General features: G+C 43.0%; 1 protein-coding gene across 1 annotated transcript in view; it reads right to left on the bottom strand.

The window, feature by feature from the left end:
* EFNB2 (ephrin B2) overlaps nucleotides 1-23,659 on the bottom strand; it is a 48,118-nt gene that overhangs the window by 23,738 nt on the left and 721 nt on the right. Inside the window, exons 3-6 of the mRNA XM_021715230.1 lie at nucleotides 9,925-10,105; nucleotides 6,344-6,426; nucleotides 6,116-6,172; nucleotides 1,039-1,322 (exon numbers count right to left, since the gene is read on the bottom strand). Coding sequence (XP_021570905.1) covers nucleotides 1,039-1,322; nucleotides 6,116-6,172; nucleotides 6,344-6,426; nucleotides 9,925-10,105 — 605 coding nt within the window. The remainder of the gene's footprint in view (nucleotides 1-1,038; nucleotides 1,323-6,115; nucleotides 6,173-6,343; nucleotides 6,427-9,924; nucleotides 10,106-23,659) is intronic.

Here is a 23,659-nt window from a genome sequence, read left to right as displayed (position 1 = left end):
TAAAAGTAAATAATTTAAAAAATAAAGTGCAGCTCGTAGATTGCCAGAGTTTCAACCTGATCACCACGAGGTGGGAGAGCCCAGCCGACAGCAGTTCCCAAATGAACTGAATTCTATAGTAACGAGTGAATGCAGAACTCCATCCAGTTATGAGTATAATTTTAAACTCAGGAAATTTAGAAAAAAGAGTTCATTGCTTGAATGATGTAAACAGCTGTCTGAGTCACCCAGACTTTACTCTGACAAAACTGGGGGCCCTGGAAATGATGCCAACCTTCTGCCGGTGCATGAATTGCACACAGTAGGCAGGTGTTCAAGGTGTGTCGATCAGAGAACTCCACAGCCCCAAGAGTTAGCTTCAGCTTCCACCCAACGGATACCCGGCAACTATCCCTGAAACAAGGCATCAATTTACTATAGACATAGGAAAAAGACAAAGTCATTCATTGAGCAAACCAAGTGTTGTCTTATTCTCCTGAGTCTGGTTTAATGTAACCACGTACAATCATGCTTCGCCTGTAATCCCTGTCCTTCTAATGGATGAACTCCATCTTCTAATGACTGATAACTTTATGAGGAAAACCATACTTTGTATCGCTTGTTCGCTGTTGAATCCTTAGCATTTAAGCATGGTCTCTGGCACAGAAAAAATACTGAATGAATGAGTGAATGAATGGATGAATGAATGAAGAGAAAAGGCATTGCACAAGGTTTACCTATCAAAATCTCACCAATGGTCCTTAAAAACGGTTTTGTCAGTAGAGATGCTGAGTATATTCATATAATACAATTATTTCTCAATACTATAAGAATTCTAGGAGCTCTTTCTCTTTGGATACTTATATTTAACGAATACTGTTAGCACGGGGTCCCAAATTCAATGAAGGTTTCTTTGAAAAAAAAAAAAAAGTGGACAGTTGTTCAGCAAGGATTCTTACCAAATTATTTGCCATAATAATTTTAAGGAAACAAAAATCAATACAAACCTATTTAGCTTATCCTAATTTCTATAAAATAAATGAATAGAATTATACTTACATATAATGTAATAATCTTTGTTCTTCTGAAATTCTAGACCCCAGAGGTTAGGGCTGAATTCTTGAAACTTGATAGTGAATTTTACATCTTGGTCTGGCCTGGCACAGTTGAGGAGAGGAGTATTTTCCTTCTTAATAGTGCATCTATCTGCTTGGTCCTTGTCAACCATGTAAACTTTATAATATTCATACTGGCCAACAGTTTTAGAGTCCACTTTGGGGCAAATAATATCCAATTTGTCTCCTATTTGTGGGTATAGTACCAGTCCTTGTCCAGGTAGAAATCTAAAAGCATAAAAAAAAAGCCATTGAGTTGATAAAAATTAACAGTATTCATGATAGTTACAATATAGCCAGACAATGCCACAAATCCCAAATGATACTTTTTCAGATTCACACTTTAATTTATCAAAAGCTTCTTAGTTCAGATCATTAGGGGATGGGTGTATTTTGGAATGAGCCTGAGACTTAAAAAGAAAGAAAGAAACCATTCTCCTTACTCTAGGCCATAGGCTCCAGCTGGCCTTACCACCCCCTCGCTTGTAATATTTCAGTGCTCCTTTGTGTAACTTTACAATAACTTTTCCTCCATGGTGAGTCAGACCTTCCCACATGTTTGTTATTTTTTAACCATTGGCAGCTTTAGTTTATTGGGCATGCCACAGAGAAATCTCATCAATTCAAGGGAACTTTGGACCCACTAATACTTTGTTGTACTGTTAGTTTCCATTTGCTGTTGATGTTAATTAACAGACAAGTTTCATCAAGAATGTTTCAAATTACTTATCATAATTAGTCAGTCACTGATCAAACAATGGGTTTTTTTTTATTACACTGAACAAAAGAAATGTCTTACAAACCCATAAAAGATAACCAGAAATAATTAGTCTTCGTATTGATTCAGCTGCAAAATGAAGAGTCCTCTACTTGCAAGGACAACAACTACTGTCCTTACTCCACGCATTCTTTTTTTTTTTCCTTCCCTTGAGATGTATTTGCTCCAATTAACTCTTAGAAGCGAATCTTTAGAACCAAGACTACTGATACAATATCCCCTTAATGCTCACTGCTAAAAGCTTACCTCCTCCTATTCTCTTTCTTACTAGCCATGCTGCTGAAAGATCTTTCTTAATGGGGAGTTTCTCTGAAAAACTGAAACAAGAGCTTCCTAATGAACAACCTTCTACAAGTGCTAATACTAACAACACACTTAGAAATCCCAGCTCGTTCCTAAGCAGCCAAGCCTGTAGGCTCATTAAAATATTAAAGCCCAAGAACAAAGCGTTGCCTCTGAGCCCTTCCAATCCAACCCTTTCTTTCACCAGAGCCACCCACCAGCGGCGATGGCCAGAGGGTCAGAATTCACCAAGATATAGCAAGGATGATGGGCACCCCCAATTCCAAATCCATACTGAGGTCATGGCTTATGATTTATGCTAATGAATGGCATTAATTTTCTGAATAGTGCATGTAGGTGGTTGCGAAGCAGCACAAAATATAACAGAAATGGTATATTGATTCATATTAAAAATCAATACTCTTTATGGTAGAAAAAAGTGAATGTTGCACACAGTGGCTTGTTCCTCTTTCCTGGGAATGTGTTATTCCACAACCCACCCCCCAAAAGAGAACAGTCCCTTTTTTAAAAAATGAATTCCTTTAGCAAGGACATATGACATTCATTCAAAAAAAAAAAAAAAAGAGTGAACGGGAATAATTTAAGATAAAATCTTGCTGTGAAGTAGAACTCAAAATGAATGTTTTTATTACAGTGATAAATTTAAAACCACCATGTGTGAATTCTCTAGAACTTTTGACAAATAGAGATCACACTCACTTAGAACCGCTCTGTGACCCTCTTTGCCCACCGTTTTCTGGAAAGACATTTCTACAAAATTCAACTCCAGAGGACTGGGCAGCTTCCCCAAGATAACCAGCCTCTCCATTGCCAAGGTAGCCTCTCCAGACAATTTCATCTTCCTTGTGGATAAAACACAACTCAGTGTCTCAAGGAACAGACTGAATCAGAATGTTTGCGGACAAGATTAATGACTTCACTCATTTCCCCACCCCTCCACCCCAGTGATTTCGACTCCTTGTGGTTAAAAACCAGTAGCAAGGTGCCAGGCAGTTGGTACAAACTAAATTCCGTGAGCATGAAATTGCTCATCTTCCTGACACTTCCTTTTTCTTAGTCTTATTCCTTGACCTTTTAAGGAAATCTTCAAGGTCCACAAAACCAAGGGGCCCATTCCTGCCTGGAGTTTCCCATTCCCACTCCAAACATGTTCTATCCTAAATCTGCTCCTTTTGTAGATGGCACAGAGCAATGCCATATAACAGTTAGCTACTGCTAGCAAAAATATTCCTAAATTATAGTCCCTGAGGGCTTCCCAGGCTCCAGAGCCCAGGGTCCCTACCAAGCCAGATGCATCCACTTCCTCGTCCATTCATTCAGTTCTCTGAAGATGCAGCACACCCCCTCCCAAGCTGTACATCTATGCAAACCTCAGAACTCCCCCACATCGCACCCTATGTCTAAAGTCTGGCTCATGAAATTCTTCATTCAAAATGCTCCCGAGATCCTTTCCTTCATGAGAATATATATATATATATATATATATATATATATATATTTTTGTTTTGTTTTTTTTGTTTTTTGTCTGCCTAACAAAAGATGCACAGGAGGTTTCTCCCTGCCCATGCAAGTCACTGCTCATGACCCTGCCCTCACTCACCAAAACTGAGTGACAGCTTTTGCTGGTGCTGATAAGGTAAGGTCAAGAACACACGACACGAGTGCTGCTGTGGCTTTGTGGAGCTCTGTGTTTTAGGCCATAATTTCAGAAGGCACCAATCACAGACATCATTTAATCCATTTCACAAACAAGCCAGGCCTTCCTTGATGTAAAGTTCTCATTCAGTGTGTGCTGTCCAGCTTTGTTAAAAATCTACAATGCGGTCAGTGACGGGGGAGAGTGTGGGAACTTATCAATATGGAAGGGTGTGTGGGAGGGGAGGGTTCAGATTGCAATGTGCATATCTGATATGCTCATAAGAAGTACAGCCTGATGAAACTCACATTCTCATTGCTTCACAAAGTTTTAATCCAACTTTCAGAATATATGTGGCCAAAAGCGAGGTGGGAGTATGCAGCACGGTGGCTCAAGCCTGTAATTCCAGCACTTTGGGGTGGAGGTGAGAGGACTGCCTGAGTCCAGGGGTTCAAGATCAGCCTGGGCAACTTGGTGAGAACTCTTCTCTACAAAAAATCAAAAAATGAGCTGGGTGAGGTGCTGGGTGAGGTGGCGCATGTCTGTGGTTCCAGCTACTTGGAAGGCTGAGGTGGAAGGATCACCTGAGCCCAGCAGGTTGAGGCTTCAGTAGCCCTGAGAGTGCCACTGCACTCCAGCCTGGGCAACAGAATGAGACTTTAACTCAAAAAATAAAAATTAAAAAGGTACTTGTTTCAAATAGCTCATTAAAGCAATTATTGCTTCTTTAATTAAAATCAATATAAAAGACCCAATATTTGAATGCTTTAGCAGTTTGTGATATATATATATCTCACATATGTGCATGTATGTGTGTGTATGGTTAATCAAATTATGGAAGCTGAAGATTTAAAAAAATAAAAAACAAGAACAGGTAGCACACCAGTTGCTTGTATCGATGAGATTACGGCTTCTTGGTAGACAGGCTGTAATTGGGTGCTGCTGCCCATGTGATCACTTAATTTATTGACTGCTTCTAACCTGGTAGTGAATCAAGTGCTGTGAGAGTAACGATTACAGCCTGTCTTGTGTCAGATGCTCTGAGTGACAGAAAAGTAGCCACCTACTGACCACCAGGAATGTATAATCTAGCTCCCTAAGGGCAGGTAGACCCCATGTGTGTCTAATTTGCTATTAAAAACCCCAAGGGACTAACATACTCAATAAATAATGTATTTGGTGGGGGAAAAAAAAAAAAAGAAGGAGCAAATGGATGCTGACATTTGCACCAACCGAAGTCAACCGAAGGACCACAAACTATTTGCATCTCACAGGCATGACAGGAATTCTGAAGGCAGAGCCACTCAGAGCTGGGGCAAGGGCTCCCCAAGAAGGGGAGAGGGTTTCCATAAGACGTCCTCCCAGGCACAGGGGTGCCTCTGGAGAACAAGCAGCCCTGCAGATGGAGTTTCTGACCTTTTCTCTGAAAAAATTCATAGGAGCAACCTACTACAGTCCTTCTCTATTTAAAATGCAAGGCAACCAGCCACTTCCAGAACCACTAATAACAAAAACACAGCTGCTTTTGAGCATCACTCTTGGCTAAGCATGGTCCAAAGCCCCTTGACCACGTTTTCTTCATTAAAGCACAACACACGGACTGAACAGGCCAACAGGTGAAGACAGGCTGGTGCCCCGGGAGACACAACAAGAGGGGACCTCTCTCTCTGCACACTTCTCAGTTCCCGCCGCATCCCATTAAATCATAAATCTGGTTTTGTGAAACACACTTTTTTATAAATAGGGCTTTTCACAGATAAGCCATGAAGTTCAGAAAAGCCAAGAGGAAGCCAATACACACACAGGCTTGTGAACATCACACGGGCAGCCCTGGGAATGGAGCTTCAGGCCGGGCACACACCACTCGGACTTAAAGCAGAGCGGCTTCTTCTGAGGTGGTGGGTCAGGAGTCAGAAGAGGAGGAGGTAACAGGCCAATCACGCAGGTTCTGGGCTTTCAGTGCAATATTACAGACGGACGCCAGACAATTATGCAAACAACAGAATGTATGAAGAAAGCAAATGCGGCGTGTTTCCTAATACTACCATTTTCTAAGGTGGAAAACAATGATTCTTACAAGTTACGATCAAGTCAGCAAACACAGAGTGCTGTTTTCGAAGCTAGGGGGTTTAAATTTGAATTCTTTTACTTTTAGACTGCTTAGAGCCTTTCTAAGTCAGACTACTATACCCTGAAAACATTGTCATATTCAACAATACACTTATCCTATGTTGACTTTGAAAGTGTGAAAACGAAAAGAATCCCGGTGATGACAACAGGCTAATTTTAAATTACTAAACTGACTTTCCGCAGGGGATGCCAAATGCAGGGTTCCTTTTGTGTGTTGAGATACCATGCATCCTGTAACCAAAAACAGCAGAGGGAACCCACAGCTACAACCTATACCACACGGGGGAGGCCCGCTAACCACCCAGACAGAAAGTGGTTAGAGAGAGGTGTCATTTAAAATAAGATATGCTGACTTTCGATCCAAAATGAAAAAACAAAGATGACCAATAGTGATTCACGTACCAGAGATGAGAGCACCCAGAACCAGGCCATCTCCCTTTCTGCACCAGGCCACTCACAGTCATGGCAGTCATTTCACTGTCTTCCTGGAAGGAGAAAATTGCATTTTCCTCTCCCCGGAAGAATGCCTAGGCCCAGAACAGCTTCTAGAGCCATGGTACTGTGGCTTCCTGCATTTTCACTAGAGACCCTTCCTGGAGCCATGGAAAGTCATCATAAGAGTGGGGCACGCTAGGAAAAAACAGGCAACTCCTATGGTTTTTCCCAGTGAATCATTCCCAAACAAGACAATAGATGCCCTCACTTTGAGGGCGTCTATCGATCAGTTACAGAGACAGTATAACATGGAAAAACCCTCAAGTAGGGTTTCCAAAGCTAACAGGCCTGCCGTGGAATGATTTGATGTTAGAATCTATTTTTGCCCATGGATTACCTGTGGAACAGAATGCAAGTTTTGAAGGTTTCCACCAAACTAGAAGTCAATACTTCTACATGGGATAATTTGGATAAATCTAATAAGCTCAACTAGGCCTTACTATTTAGCCATCTGAATTAGATCTCTAATAATTTCAACTAGACCCTTCCGCTTCACAGTCATACTTGCAGAAACTGTTTTTCAGTCACTCTGCAACACAATAGTCTCTAACGTTTAGTGGATTGGAACCCAGCAACATAAACAAAGAATACAGCAGAAAGTTTGCATCCACACTGTGGACACATGCTTGTTTGAGACACTGGCATCATACACTGGAAACATAAACCAGTCACTTAGAGTTCGGAGGTCACCATATGTGATTTCATCCGTAGACCCGCCCACCGCACATTACGATGTCAAGACTGGGTTTTTCTGCTGACGAGCATGACATCATCAGGGAGCCTGGAGTTTGGAAGCAGACAGTGACGGCCTGGTCTGTTTTGTACTTGGCCCAATGGAACAGGAAGACCCATGGGAGGATCCACTATCCGTCTGTGACATGCATGGTGGGCCCAAAGTTGCGCTTCCCACTGCCCTTTCCCTCCCATGGATGCCGTTTTTTTTTTCCTGATTCCCTCCCCTCACTGACCATACCACATTCACCTCCGCACAAACACCTGATCACTTCCAACACACTTCCTGGCCAAAGCACGCAGGTTAACCGAGAAGCAAACCCATGTGGTGGAGTGGCCACTCGATGCTGGCGTTATCTGTGAACATACACATGATAAAAGTGACCTGGGCTTCTCCTCAGGGAAGTGTTAGATCCTCAGAGTTGAGGGACTGAAGAATATGCCAGTTACAGGGGCAAGTTGATACTGAGTCCCTGAATGCAAAAACATTAAGCAGACACAGAAAAAAGAGGTTGGAACAAAAAGAGATTCACAGGAACTACCCACTTCCATGTCCAAAGAAGTAACTAGGCCTGGTAAACCCCCTCCCCAAGACAGACATGATGACAGTGGTTCTTGGAAATGCTACATGGAAGTTTCTATTTAAAAAAACATCAGATTGGCCTGGTGCAGTGGCTTACACCTGCCATCCCAGCACTTTGAGAGGTGGAGGTGAGAAGATCGCCTGAGCCCAGGGGTTCTAGACCAGCCTGGGCAAACTGATGAGACCTCATCTCTACAATAAATCAGAAAACTAGCCGGGTGCAGGGGCGCGTGCCTGTAGTTCCAGGGACTTGGAAGACTGAGGCGGAAGGATCACCGGAGCCCAGCAGACGGAGGCTGTGGTGGCTGTGAGTGTGCCACCACACTCTAACCTGGGCAACAGAGTGAGACTCCGACTCCAAAAAAAAAAAAAAGTTAGACCAAATCCAGAGCCATTTCTAATCTTATACACATAAAAACCCATTTAAGTAAAATATTTTAAAGGTCTGTGTAATTATGGCAGGTGTCAGGCACCTGAGGAATGGGGCCACATTCCTTATGGAGCAGAGCAAGGCGAACCCTGCCATATACTCTGGGACTTGGGCAAGTGAGGGTGTGGGAACAGGAGACCACATAAAGTTCTACTCTGAAACAAATTGCCAAGCAAAATGAGACTCCCAAGGGAATATTCAGGACTTTTCCACAAAGAATTCATTTGATGTTTCCTTTCGCTTCAAAATTATACCATTAGAATATGTGATCAGGCTGGGTTCAGTGGCTCGCCTGAGCCCACAGTTTCGAGGCCAGCCCGGGCAACTTGGCGAGACCTCATCTCCACAATAAATCTTTAAAAAATTAGTCGGGCGTAGTAGCACACACCTGTAGTTATGGTTACTTGGAAGACCGAGGCGGAAGGATCGCCACAGCCCAGCAGGTCGATGCTGGGGTGTCCATGAGTGTGCCACTGCACTCTAGCCTGGGTGGCGGAGTGAGAATCCAACTCAAAAAAAAAAAAAAAGAATATGTGATCACTGCAAGTAGATGGTTAATTTCAACTGAAAAAAAATAAGTAAAATATATGGTATGTTCTTCTGTTTTTTGCTGACTACACAGAGATAAACACAAACAGATGGTCACACACAGGGTCTATAGCTTTAGGCTCTTGAACGGTGGGCTTAAGAGTGATTTCTAGCTTTCTGCTTTTCAAAATTCTCTGCCATAAACAGCCAATGCTTTCATGATCAGATTAAAACATTTTTTAATGTATGATTTCAAAAAGAGCTGTACTATTTTTCATAATTTTTTAAAGTGAACATTTAAAATATTTAATGGCTGTGGATTTTAAAACTTTTTGATGCAATTCCTTGGAAAGCAAATAAATAAAATGATGAGAGTCTGAATTGTGGCCTATTTAATAAGCCCACTCCTAAGTCCACAAAAGCTGTAGTAACATACAGCTCGGGTATTCAGACAAGGGTAAAATATGGAACACAGACAATTGATGCTTCGTCAGTGAACCGCACAAACATTTCAAAGACTCTGAATCCCAGGCTTTAGAACAAGGCTCTGCCTAGCAGTGAACAAACCAGAAAGCCTATAATAAATAGGTTTATTCCCTAGCCAGTGTTCTGTATTCTGTATTAGGTACACTTTGTGTCCACCTCATTTTGGAACATGCACTTTTTCCGTGAGATGCCTTAATTTTTATTTTAATTCAATGCCAAAGGCTGCAGCAAAGAAGTCAGTATGTAAATTGGTGAGTCTGAGATTCTGAATGAGGTACACCCACTCTGCCGTTCTGGTGACATTGGTCAGGGTGACAAAGGATGGAGGCTGCTCTGGGTAAGCCCCAGCCCTTGACCCGTAGGCCCCATGCCCTCTGGGCCTGCCAGGCCTATGTGGAAACTGCACAGCATGAACACAGAAGATCAAGATCCTTTCCAAAGTACTCTGTGCACGTGGGATTACTCCCCCCACCCCCCAAAGAATGACTTCGCATCGTGAGCATGTGAATTTGACGGCACATTTCATAAGCAGACAGGATATTTGGTCTTGCATGGCTTCCATTTAATGCTAGATTGCTGCTCTAGTTTAATGAGAGATCCTCTCGAAGCCCCAAACAGAAGAGTTTTGTTCCAAAATTAATAAATAAAAGCAGGGCCCAAGAAAGACACAGGCAACAATAAGAAACACTCGGGAGATTTTTTTCCCCTTTTTTGTGGATAGCACTTTACTGCCCCCTTTTGCACTTTAACATCAGAACAAGTTTCTCCACAGACTAATTCTGAAACCAGAGAAAGAGTGGGGTGCAGGCGGGGTGTCCGGTTGACACAGAACTCAGCCACCAGACACTGCTGCTTAGAGTAACCGTCAAACTTCCAGTGAGCACACCCCGTCTTCTCGGTGGCCTTAAACCTGCAAGAAACGAGATAGTCGCTGGAGGGTTTCATGGACACTTTCTGCCTTAATTCAAATGCGTACGTGTGTTGGAACAATTGCCTGTTTTCGCAGGGACCCTCTCTTTCACACGTTCCTAAAACAAATACCACCTGCAACACGAACCTGATTGATTCAAGAAGAACAGAGGCCTAAAAGCAGGCTGTACAATTTGGAACCATTAACGTGTTCTAAATCCGAGAGCAAAGAGCAGAGGCGGGTGTGTACATTTCAAACTTCACACCATGACAAGCAAAATCTTTTCAAGAAAAGGAAAGACTAGGAGACCAGAAATTCAAATGCATGTCGGGCTGATAGGCACCCAAACCAGTCCAGCAACTCTTCAAGGTGAGGCAGATTTGTGCCTCTTTGTCTATGCATGCATTTCAAAAAAAATAATAATAAACTACAGTCTCCAGGAAAGTTTTATTTATCAGATTTTAATCTGCAATGACAGAGCTAGAGAGCTCGGTTCCCGGCGCAATGACCTGAACTTGCATTTGATAGAGTCTGAGTGTGCTGTGGTGTAGACTTTTATTTCAACTTAATCCATTTTCCTCTGTCATTCTACAATTACTGTACGAGTCAAAATAATATTAAATTTCACAGCCTACAATGCTGCTCAATTGAGTGAAAACTGACTCCTTTTGATGTTAATCTTGTTTTTTATTTGTGATATAATGCTCAAAACACGAGTGGCTAAAGTAAATTTTATTTTAAGTTGCCAAAGATAATATTTATTCTCAGTTTAAACATTTTTATTTTTTCCAGAAAGATAACACAAGCATTTATTTCATTTTTATCTGTGACATGATTTTTACTTTCATAAAAACCTCCAGTTCACAGACAGGTGTGTCTCTAATAGACTAAGCTTGAAAAATATATCTACAAGTACAGTAATCCTCTATAAGTCAAATTTTAAGTGGGTGATGCACAGATAGCTTTGTTTTTTTCTTTTCACAAGTTAACAGAGACTTAGTTAAATCTCTGCCATGAAATGAGAGATGCAAATCAAAACAAAAAAATAGGGGTCTTTATTTTATGCAATGAATCTAATACTCCACCACAAGCACCACTTTCGAGAATAAAAATCATCCCATGAATGCTGTAGCTAGAGAGAGCCACCTTTGGGGATGGACGGAGCAAGGCTGGATGCTGGAAGGCACAGTGGGAAAGTGAGGAGGCGCATGATCTCACAAATGCCAAGCTCCATCCTGCTGGTCGGCCACGGCGGCTCCACTCCTGAGAGGAGGATTTCATAACCCGCGGAGACAGGAGGCAGGGCAGGCTTCTTTCCCAACTGTAATTTGTTTGCACCTGTACAGTCTTGTTCCAAACCACGCTTTTAGCAAAAGTCTATAAAGGAAGGTGGAACCCTTGTTATTTATAGGCGAGGCACCCGAAAGAAAAATGGTTTTCATAGAGAAAGAAATTCAAAGGGCTCTTCCAGCTGGTTCTCTCCTGTGTTAGATAAAAGTGTTCGGACCCATTTGCTCATTTACCTGAGTGGGGGAAATCACAGAGATGAAAGGTGTTCATAAATCATCCAAGGAATGGCCTGGCATTGAGAAAACTCCAAGAAATGGAATTAAGACATAGCACAGTGCATAGCAATATGGCATTCTAGAGTGGGGGGGGGTCTGTCTTTTATATCAGCCTACCCTCTCTCTTTCATTCCTACCATCACATTTTTTTCCCTAACTATAAAGAATTTTACCTCCTTAGAAAATGATTCACCCATGTTTTATTAAAATGAAACATCTCCCTAAAAATCTACCAAAGTAATGAAAGAAAGGAAAAAAAAAAAGATGGACCCTCTCTTTTTTGCTAGGGAAGGCATATGGCCAGCTTGGGGTCCCCATTCCTGCTTCTCTAGGATTGCCTCTTTTTTGTTTATTGTGGGATCCCCTATCTCCTACCAAATGCCTTGCATATATTGGGTGCTCAATATGTGTTTGTGAAATTAAAGAATAAATGAATTAACAAGTGAGGCACGGGATGAGATAAAACTTAGTTCTCTCTTGATATAAGAGATTCTCCTTCCCAGTAATTAACCTAGCAACACAATTTATTATCATTAATAATATTATTTTGAGTTGGGGACCTCACTCTGTTGCCCAGACTGGAGAACTCTAGCATGATCATGGCTCACCATAGCCTCATCCTCTTGGGCTAAGGTGATCCTTCTGCCTCAGTCTTCTGAGTAGCTGGGACTACAAGAGCGTACCACCATGCCTGGCTAATTTTTGGGGTTTTTTTTTGTAGAGATGAGGTCTTGCCATGTTGCCCAGGCTGGACTCGAAGTTCTGGATTCAAGGGATCCTCCCAGACCGACCTCCCAAAGTACTGGGATTACAGGAATGAGCCGCCGTGCGCGGTCTAGCAACACAATTTATGAGATTGCGTGTGACTGCTTTACAAGCAACTAAATGGCTGTCTCCTAGACACGTTCTCCTTCCTGGGTTCCAGGAGGGGTCAGGGCTAGGTCTGCAGTGGGCGGATGACAGGAGACATTTTGCTGCTAGTCTCAGGGCTCCGCCACAGCTGGTAGAGTAGGGGAAGAGAAACAAAGCCGGCTACCAAACAGCCAGGGCTGATCTGCCGACATCAAGAAGGAGCAGAGCCAGGTGGGGTGACTGATTTTCAGTATGGATCACCCCAAACCTTGTGCACCGTATATAAATGGTAACAGCACTCTGATGGAACCTTGTGGGCCACGTATCTTACTTCCTGCTCAGTCACCACACGCAGCCTGGAATTACCTTGACCAAAACCCAAAACACCCCAGAAGTTAAATGCTATTAAGTAATTCAAACAAGCAAGCAGCTACTGAGAACTAAACGGAAGTGAATCGGACGAGGAGGAGGTCCGGAGAGGCGCTGGGGCCCTGAGTTCTGAAGCAAATGAAGATGAGCTTGTGAAGGACCCCTAGCCGCTGGGTCCCAGGTGCACAGATGACGGGTAGGGTGAAAATGCAAACCTTAGAGGCGCCCCTCTGGAGTCAAAAGAACCCCAGGCCCACCAATATTCACCGCCTGGCTTCCTTAAACAAACTGCTCCAAACTTGCAGAACATCAAAAGCCAGATGGGCTGTACTGAATGAATCCACAGGCAAGAAGCCAGAATCCCAGTTTGCTGTAGAAATAGGCCTGGACTTGATTTGAGTCTTCTCAGCTCTGACAAGCTGGAAGCTGGCACAGAGCCCAAAATCCAAAATAAAATGGCATTTAATTGTGACTAGACTCTAAAAAAGATGTCATACTATCTCCTGAGCTTGACACACACTCAGCATCTCACCAAATGGATCTCTCCTCGAAAATCTGACCTCTTTTTCTCCCAGCAAGAAATGATCCAATATTTAAATTCTAACAAGGGAAATGTTCATCGTCAAAGGAATACTTAATAAATGCATTAATGTGATACATTATTATAACCATCTAGTCATCCTTTAAATGGGCTGAGCATTGTTTTGTCTCCATTGGGTACAACCTTGTTATATCAAAGTTTCAAAGGATTCACTTAAAAGTGTACGGCCATCATAAGAAAATGACAATAAATCAAGATGGATAATGCAACAACTACACCCAAGACTTTTTTTATCCACCTTGCATACAGTGCTTTGAGCAAATGCACACTTAATCCAGTGACAGGATAACCAGTTCCTCCATGCATGAACAGGAGAGGCAGATAAATTAGAAGAGGGATCCTGGCATCAAAGTCCCTGGATCCAAATCCACTTGTTAGCTAAACATGACTTTGACTAAGCTATTGAGCCAATCTGGCCTCAGTCTCCCTATTGGTATCATGGGTATAATGAGAGTACTTCCCACATAGGGTGGCTGTGAAGGTTTAACAACTATTTGTCAAGCCGTTAGGCACATGGTGAGTGCTGGATCAAACTGCTGTTATGGAAAACAATGTCCACCAGGTAAGCAGCTTTCTAAGTAACAAATACCATGTAATATTAATGCAAAAACGCTACCATGTCCATCCCAACAGGTTGAGTTCATGCATTTATTCAACAATCGAATCTCTTATTGTACCATTTACTAGAAAATGCTAAATGAATTCAGACAAAGACCCTACCCTCAGTCTAAAGATGCACAGCTGAATGAAAATGTCCAGAGTCATAAATGTTATAAGAAAGCAGCAGAAGAAAGGAAACAGAGGAGACAGTATCTAATTTAATAGCAGAAAGGAAATACAAAGGCGCTTCCTAGAGCAGAAAGTCTTAAAAAATGTGAGCAAGTTTGGCAGGCAAACAAAATAGGACAAGCATGGTGGCTCATGTCTGTGATCCCAGCATTTGGGAGGTTGATACAGGAGGACTGCTTGAGCTCAGGAGTTCGAGACCAGCCTAGGCAACACAGCGAGACCTCATCTCTACCAAAAAATAAAAATAAAAAAATCCTGGGCATGGTGGTGCACACTTGTAGTCCCAGCTACTTTGGAGGCTGAAGTGGGAAGATCGCCTGGGCCCAGGAGGTCAAGGTCATGGTGAGCAGTGATTATACTACTGCACTCCAGCCTGGGCGTCAGTGAGACCCCAAATCAAAAAAATAAACAAAATAAAAACAACATCACAGAGTTTAAAGGCAAAAGTGTTACGGTCTTTATTAACAGAATTTTTTTTCTTTGTACACAGAAGGCAAGTTTTTGAATCATAGCCAGACCCACAGTAGATGGTCAATTAATTTTTATTAATGATAACTGACATTTACTGGTTCATTGTGTCAAGCACAGAGCTTAGCTCTGTAAATATATTTAATCCTGACCACAACTGTGTTACTCTTTTATTCTGCATGATTATATTATTGTCCCTATTTTAAGGGATGGGACAACTGAGAGACATCGCGGATACTGCTCCCAAAATCACAAGGTTAATAAATAGCTAAACAGGGCCTGGGCGCACGCGGCCAGATCCCAAAGCACATGCTCTTAATTAAACTACAATGGCCCTTGTCTACTGTCTCTGTGAAACTGAATTGCCCAACCTATCTTTTATCACACTCATTTTGGAAAGCAAAAGGTACTGATCATTTTCCCACCAAGAAGGTAGCTGAAATCAGTGGGTTAGCTATTCCATGGGGTCTGTTTGTTCCATGTGTGGCCTCTTTGTCTTTGAGTTATGGCCAGGTGTATGAAATTATTAATAGAGTATGTTCACAGGTGATACGTTATAGACACACATTGTTCTTAGCTGAAATAGAATTCTTTTGACTTGTTTACTCTTTTTTTTTTTTTTTTTTTGAGACAGGGCTTCACTCTGTCACCTGGGCTAGAGTGCAGTGGCACAATCATGGCTTACTGCAGCCTTGACCTCTTGGGCTCAAGTGACCCTCCTGCCTCAGCCTCCCAAGTAGCTGGGACTACAGATGGACGCCACCAAACTCAGTTAATTTTTCTATTTTTTTTCTGTAGAGACGAAGTCTCACTTTGTTGCCCAGGCTGGTTTTGAACTTCTGGGCTCAAGCTGTCCTCCCACCTTGGCCTCCCCAAAGTATTGGGATTATAGGTGTGCGCCACCACACCAAGTCTTGCTATCTTCTTTATTTCAGCAATCTACAGTGACTTTGCTTAAGGATGCCCAGAGTCTTTCAAGATTCAAGCTTCTTTCTCCCCTCCTGGGTTGCTTCTGGACCCCCTTAGGACAAACACCATTCCCTTCCTCCCATGTTCCCACCACACACAAGGCCAGGGTCCCTACCCTAGAATGTACGTATTCCCACCTGGACTTCTCCGCTTGCCTTCGAATGAAAATCTCCAGGGTAGGCTGGGTGCAGTGGTTGACACCTGTCATCCCAGCACTTTAGGAGGCCGAGACGGAAGGACTGATTGAGCTTAGGAGACTGAGACCAGCCTGGGAAGCATAGAAAGATCTTGTCTCATCAAAAACAAAAAAAACAGCTGGGTATGGTGGTTTGCACCTGTGGACCCAGCTACTCAGGAGGCTGAGGTGGAAGGATCACCTGAGCCCAGGAGGTTGCGACAGCGGTGAGCTGTGATTGTGCCACTGCACTCCAGCCCAGACAGAGTAAGTCTCCAAATTAAAAAAAAAAAAAAAAAATCTCCAGGGTAGAAGTCATTCTACCTTGTGTTCTCAGAGCCTTGGAACAGGCCTAACAGTAAATAAATGCTTGTTGAATAAGTCAATGAATTCTCCATCAATGATCTGCATCCCTGATGCTCTCAACACAGCAAGAAAGGGTCTGGGGGCAGTAAGACAAGGACCACAGATTTCTTCAGGGAGCCTAGCTTTGAAAAGTAGAATAATCAGTTTGAAAAGTATGACCTGTCCTTGGTCTGGAGCAAGAGTTCTCAGCGTGTGGCCTCAAAGCAGCAGCACCTGCATAACCTGTACACCTTCTAGCCCCACCCTAGACCTTAGGAATCAGGAACTCTGGGAGCGGGGCCCAGAAATCCCTGTTTTCACAAGCCCTCCAGGGGATTCTGGTGCCCTAAAGTTCAAGACCCACGGGTCTCCTGCAGAGTCTCCCCACCCAGGTCTCACCCCGCTCCAGTCGCAGATGGATGCTGGTTTAAAACGATGTCAGCCTCCATACACATAAATCTAGGTGGTCTGTCCATCCCACTATACTTTCTGGATGCCAGTGCTGCCCAGTCGTAAGTAGGGATGATGAAATGAAGCAATGTTTGTCCCTGACTTTTAGGATGGTGAAGACCTGCGTATGAATCATGGGAGGCAGAGTGTATTGTTCTTTCTATACGTGAAGAATTTAACTACAAACTGCTGGGATTGCAAAGAAAAGTTGTTGTTTTTTAATAGAGATTATGTTTGATCTACTATATAAAGAATGAAAGGGGACACATCTAAGAGAAACTTTCCTGGACAGTCCATAATGATGATCTGTTTCCCCATAGAATTCAAGGCCTATGAGACAGTTTTATCTAAAATGTACCACAGATATAGTTGTGATCGTTGAGTAAAAACATGACATTTTCTAACATCGTCTGCTGCTAAGGACACTCTAAGCTGACCTTGAATACGTTGTGCCCTGTCCCACTCAGTCATTAGGCCATTCTGATACAGGGCAAATGTTTTAGGACCACAGTATGCCAGATTAAGCGGCAGAAAGAGCAAGTTTGCTGTGCCTCAAGTTCATCAGCTCCAACACGGGACTGGAGTCCAACACGGGACACTTCTGGCTTTGCAGGTCAGAAATCCTATGACACACGTGCACATGGGTTAGGCGTCCCGCAGGGGGTGTGGATTGGGAACAAGGAAGACAAGACAGTAAGGAGCTGCACCTGGCCCATTTAAACACTCTCCCTACCCTCCCTACCATGCAACAAGCTCACGCCTTAGGACTCTCTATAATCACTCACTTTCCTCAAACATAAATACGTGAATCCCACTGATTTCAAAAATCTGGGTAGCACTCATAATTGTCCTGGGGTGACCCAGCAGTGGGATACATGAAAAACACCGATTAATGCCTCAGGAGCAATGCGGACTGAGGTAGCAGGTATTCAAAATGAGACCTGCCATTAAAAAGGGATGCAACCAAATTCAAATTGAGAAAATAAACTGGATTGTTTGACCATTCTAGATGGAAAATACGAAGAATCTACACATAGTATGGAAGAGAACCATGTTTTCAGAGTGTGGCAAAATACCAGTGGTTCATTCATTGACTCTGAATGCATGCCTACCACAGAGTGGTTTGAACGTTTATCTACTCGTGCTTTAGAGAATGAAAAAAGCGAACTATTCATATTCGCTACTGCCCATTTTTTTCTCCTTATTTTGCTTAGAGAAATACTAAGGGCAGAAACAACCCGTTTTTCTTTAATGGCGTGTTCCCCTGCCATGTTTTCTTATTTGAAATCAGCAAGTAGGCACTCACCAGCTTCAGAATGCTTTGGACTAGAATTACATATTTGAATTTATACATGAAAAGGAAAATATTTTAACAGTTTAGAGTCACTGCTCTCTGCTGGAGTAACAGAAATAGGTTCACCTGGCATTCAGTGTGCATGGAAAACACTTAATAATTGGTCACCTACTTTTCCTTCTGGTTTGCGGGGTGGATCAAACTTCTCTCTGAGGCTCCTGGAATATCTTCACGCAGGTAGACCAGGAAGCTAAATGTTGGGTGAGGGTTGGTAAACAAATGGCAGGGCTCCCTGGAATGATTTCTTTAATCACTTTAACCCTGTTTGTAATAGAAAGCTGGAGGCCAGGGCAATCCGGCTTCTCCTTTTGTCATTTGCCTGCCATAAATATGCACCAGTCTGCATTTGAAAAGCTGAAGGAGGCCGCAAGCTTGCCGGACATTTATCATGCTCTGTTCCCTGTTAACAAGCAAATACTTTAGTTGAATGGGCCATTAGCAATCATTGTCAAATGGAGAATGCAAGGTGCTTGGATGTGACCAGCTTGTAAATTAGGGGGTGCCCCTTCTCTTTGAGGAAGCCAGACAAATGAAATGGATCTATTGATAGAGATTGCAGAATTAAGTCCAAGAAGACGGTAAGGTAGACCCACTGCCTGGGGCAAGTCCACGTGCAATCATTTTAAGTGTATTTGGTCTATGGGAGTTGTATACTAATGCCTATAGTAATTCTCAGAGCTGTGAGAAAACAGCAATAAATATAATATATCTGTAGCGCCAAACAGCCAAGTCAGCTGAGGACGAGGAACAAAAATCAACAAAATGGGTCTACAATAGAACATTTAGGGATTTCATGACAATCTCCGTCTGACAGTAAGAGAACGCAAGAGTCTAGGAGGACCCTATGTTGCTGTTAAAAAAATAAACAAACAAACAAAAAAAGCACTGAACTCCCCTTTGTAAAACTCACCCAAGATCCACTCCATCAAGATAGATTCTTAGGGTGTTTGCAGCCTTGTCTTAAGAGTTCGGACTTCCCAAAGAAGTGCTGCGACTCTCCCATAATGCCAAGTAGAAGGCAATCAAGCAAATATTTCCCTTCTGGCTTGACCCAATTGCGGATGTCACTCTGCATGTAACCCAATCATGGTTTCAATGGCTTATTTTGTGTAATGACTGAAATGGAAAGTGTGGAAGGGAAAAACAAAAGTCCAGCTTATTTACAAGGTTGTTCAGGACAAAGGGCAATCAGACTCAACGGCATGGAGAATTTTTTGTTTTCGACTTGAAAGCTGGGCAGCCCTGGCGTTTTTATAATCCTATAATTTACACGAAGGGAGCCTATCCCATTCAACTCAAAGGTTAAGACTCACACTTATGAAGAAAATTACACCTCGTAGAGCCCACTGGTTTTGGCATATTGGATTACTACTCATTTGAATTCAAACTAAATTCGCTCTTTTATTTTTTTTTTTTATTTTATTCTTTTTTTTTTTTTTTTTTTTCCAGGATGGGAAAGACAAAAGCGACAGAAGAGCACTGTGGCCCAGAGACAGGGACAATGTGTCCTGTTTACCTTTGCTTCTCCCATGCGGTGTGAGACGGAGCTGGGTCTGAAAAGATGGCTGAAATCAAAAGGTCTCTGTTTTCTTTTCAGATAACCCCAGCCCTACCTACCCCCTCTGGTCTCTGTTCCTTCCCAGCATGTCCCAGCCTGAAGCCCAAATAGATTAAGGCCAGGACAGCGAAGTGCAGTTAATCCCACAGAACGGCTGCGGCTTGTAGGCCAGGAGTTAAAAAGGAAAATCTCCCAGGCCCTGACAACTGCAGTGATCTGAAGTTTTAATCAGTCCCAATCTCAATCTATAAAAAAGGCCGTCAATGCAATCTACCTTTGCCATATTATCCACTACCAATGAGCAAGAACTGAGCAGCTTTTCTTTATGGCCTTAGCCATCCCAGACCACAAGTACAGCTTTCATACTTCCTAATCCTAGTTTCCAAGTCTGCGTGGTTCTCACATAATACCCAACAGCCTGGAGCAAGGGCCTTCGTCTCTGCACCCTTTTCAGAGACGTGTCATTTCTAACATCAAGCTAATCTATATGTTGCCATGGCTTCACCCTTTATCTGCCTTTACATCTTATGAACTGCATGGATTTACCACATTATTTTTATCTGAAAGACAGAAAATGGTGGTTTTATTGCCATACAATCAGATTACTGCTGCTAGTTTCTCTATGCCTTTTTACCATACTTCAATCAAAAGGGATCAGTTTCTTTATACTCTGCCCTTGATTTACATCACATCTGTAAAGACCTAGTCTGAGTTGTAATCCCCTTATTAACTATGACCAGGGTTGATTTGCCTAAAAATAAAAGCAAATTGTGTCAGACCCTTTCACTTTGTTTTTGATTCGGAACTACAAAATGGATTACTAAAGAAATCTTCAGAGTTCACACAGCTAGTATAGTGCTGAATTTAAAATGAGAATTAAACAAGTTAAACAGGGGAGGCATGTCAACGGTTTACATCTTCCATCATGGGAGAAGGGCTGAATTGCTTATGTCTTTGTATTCTTTGGCTTTACAGAGACAATGAAGCCACAGGAGTTTTTCCAAGCTGTTCGGAACACGTCCCTTTTGCTATCCTTCCTTCTTTGCTGTTCTTATATTCCTCTCCCAGACCCATTCTAATTCCCCCCTTTAAAAGGGGGGTGGGGGAGAGCGCTTCCTGAAAGAGCTAATTCCTGCCCAGAAGCTTATAGTTCTATGGGTCCTGCATATTTTAATCAAAATATTTTAAACAGTTGAACACTCCTCTTTAAGGCTCTACTCCGCTACACAAAGGGTGAACTCATAAGCAAATCTATGTAGATGTTTAATAAGTGACCTGAAAAACAGGTTCTTTATGTCAGCAGCAAAGGAAGGCAGAGATTAGGCAGCTATGAGGACCATTCTAATCATCTTTCTTAGAAGGATGCTTCTTTTTGTGTAATTTGCAATTAAGCATCTTAATAAAGTTTTCATCAAAAGTTAAAGGAATATCTCTCCTAAATGTGTGTGTGTATTTTTTTTTTTAATTGGGGTCTGCAATCTGCATTTCCTTTCCCTGCCACTCCCATTTCCATGACGCGTCGCTGCAGTCATGCTGGATCTCAACAGTTTCCCACTAGGTGAACACACTTTGAAACATCCTCGCTTGAAGTTGGGTGTCACACGGAAGCTCCTGGAGCTACCTGGGAGGTGTCCATGGAAGAAAAGATAGCGAGAACGTAGTTGCTCCCGTTGCAAGGTACGCCTGAAGGTAATTGCCTCGCTGATCCACCAGCCAAAGGATTCACCTCAGTAAGTTTGCAGATAAGAGGTCTTGCGGTAACTGGTATACCAATTGTCCTTCGGCTGGCTCTGTACGCAGAAACCGTCGCAATGGCCAGTTCACCTGTCCCCATGCTTCAGCTTGGGAGTCGGAAGCATTCAGAAACATGGCAGTTATTTGCATTTCTTTGCATCAGTAGGACAAGTGTCAACAGCCATGCTTTGTGAAAGATTTAGACCAAGTGCTTAACAAATCATCTTAACCCCCCACTCCTGTTTCTGGGGCTTGAAACTGTAATTGTTGAGGTTAAGTGCAGTCCCTAGACACACGATTCCCAAATAAATTCTCATCTGAAAAGAAGGCTAGCAAGTATGTTGGGAGAGACTGCTTCAGCTTGGGCTTTGTGCGCTGCCTGGCTCAGTGGTCCTCCAGGACGACGACAGTCCATTACCTACAGTTTATCATCCTGACAAAATGCGAGGAATGTGGATGGGAGAGCACTAACAATTCCACCCCTGGTGCTTTGAGCTTTTTTCTCTCTATATTAAAACCGACAAGATTAACCCACACGCAAGCTGTGGAGCATAGTTCAAGGGGCTATTCAATCAGTGCTGAATGTGCATTTGTTTACCTACAAAAATAAGAATTTCAGACACAATGGAAGGCAGGCTGGCTTATATATGTAACTGAATGGACTGTTTAAACAGCACTATCCATTGTAGTTTATTTTATCAATCTCTGGCAGGTCTGTATTTATTCAGGGCCTGACTGTGGTGAAGCCCATGTATTATACGTTATCTGGATATTATCCAGCCTCTCTTTTGTATCAACTCGATCAATATCAGGAATTCAGTGCTGTGTAGGGAAAAAATTACATGGGAAAAGCAAAATGCTGTGCTAACTAACCAGCATGGGATGCATACGGAATGGCATCCCTAGACATAAGAAACCAACACACATTTTTTTTTCACCAAGTCACATTTTTTGCAGCTCATTTCAGAATACATACCAATACAGATAGAGATCTGCTACTCTAAAGTAAAATTAATGTTTTTTTTTCTTTAAAGATCCAACGGCTTCATGTGGGCAAAAATATCACCCTTGGAAAAAAATGTTCTACTGAAATGTTAGTTCAAAACGGAAGCTAGGCATTCCTGTTCTCTGCTGAATTAAAGAAGTAATAATACTTTAAACAACCAAAATGGCTACAACTGACCCGATTCTAGCCCGACCCATGAAGCCACGACAGTAACCTAACAGGACAGCCGCTCATGTATCTGTCTACAGAACTTCTTGAGATTATTACATGCACTCTGAGGGCCGGGAGCAGCACACAACGTGATTAAAGTAGTTATGGAGACGCTGAATTTACAAAGGGTTTTCTGGACCCTGTATCCAAACAGCTGCTGTGTGCTCCCTATGTCGACCACCTGCTAAAAAAGCTGACCTCCGAATGAAACAAATCTAATTACCGAGGGTCGCTTCCTTACAAACGAATTGTTCCACAGTTCATAGGAACTGACGGGAGGCTTCAATGCATCTGATTACCTCCCTGCCACATCATGTTTACTGACTGAAACTTTCCCCCTGGAAATAAACATGCAGTTTCCCCAAGGAGAGCAACCTCCTGGCGCCAGGTTTTTTTTTTTTTTTTAATTCATCCTCAAACTCAGAAAAAGGCTCTTTCATATCGTTCCCCCAGGAAGAAATCTTTCAGATCTCTCAAGCTAGCGTTCAGCTGCGTACTTGCCAAGGAGACCCCTTCCAGGGGACGCATCGCCTGGTCCTGCAGGCAAGCCAGTTATCACGAGCATTTTAAAAGAAATTCTACTGCTGGGAACAGGGAGCAATCAGTCCCGCAGCGACACCCTGGCACGGCGGTGCAAGGAGGCAGGCTTCCCGAGAAGGCCGGGCCGAGCAAATCCAGCCACCGCTCGGGAAAAACAGACGCATCTTAACCATCAGGCCGGCGAGGAAACACCAGCCACCTCTCCCACCCACCCCAACACACCACGAAAAGAAGATACTGATATCTAAACCTCGGGTGGAGATCATTATTGCTCTACCGCTCTCCCTCCGAAAGAGGGGTCTCGAATCTTCCTCCCGATACACACCAAATAGTTGACAATCATGCAAGATCTGTGGGCCGAGCTGAACGCAGCAGAGGTGCATGGGAATTTCTTTCAACTAGATTGAAATAAAAAAATTAAATCCTCACGGGGGGGAAGCAGCCCCCGGAGAGGCAGTCGGTGAAAGCGAGAGGCGGAGGGGGGCCGCGCCTGGGGGAGGGGCGAGCGGCGCCGGGCATTCGGCGAGGAAGAGTGACCTCTGTAGGCGCAGAGCGCGCGGCGGCGGCGG

This window comes from Carlito syrichta, unplaced genomic scaffold (assembly GCF_000164805.1).
Source record: "Carlito syrichta isolate Samal-C Ts95f unplaced genomic scaffold, Tarsius_syrichta-2.0.1 Scaffold306872, whole genome shotgun sequence".
NCBI classification, from domain to species: domain Eukaryota; kingdom Metazoa; phylum Chordata; class Mammalia; order Primates; family Tarsiidae; genus Carlito; species Carlito syrichta.
Note: the sequence above shows the minus strand (reverse complement) of the source record. Positions and strands in the feature narration are given on the sequence as shown.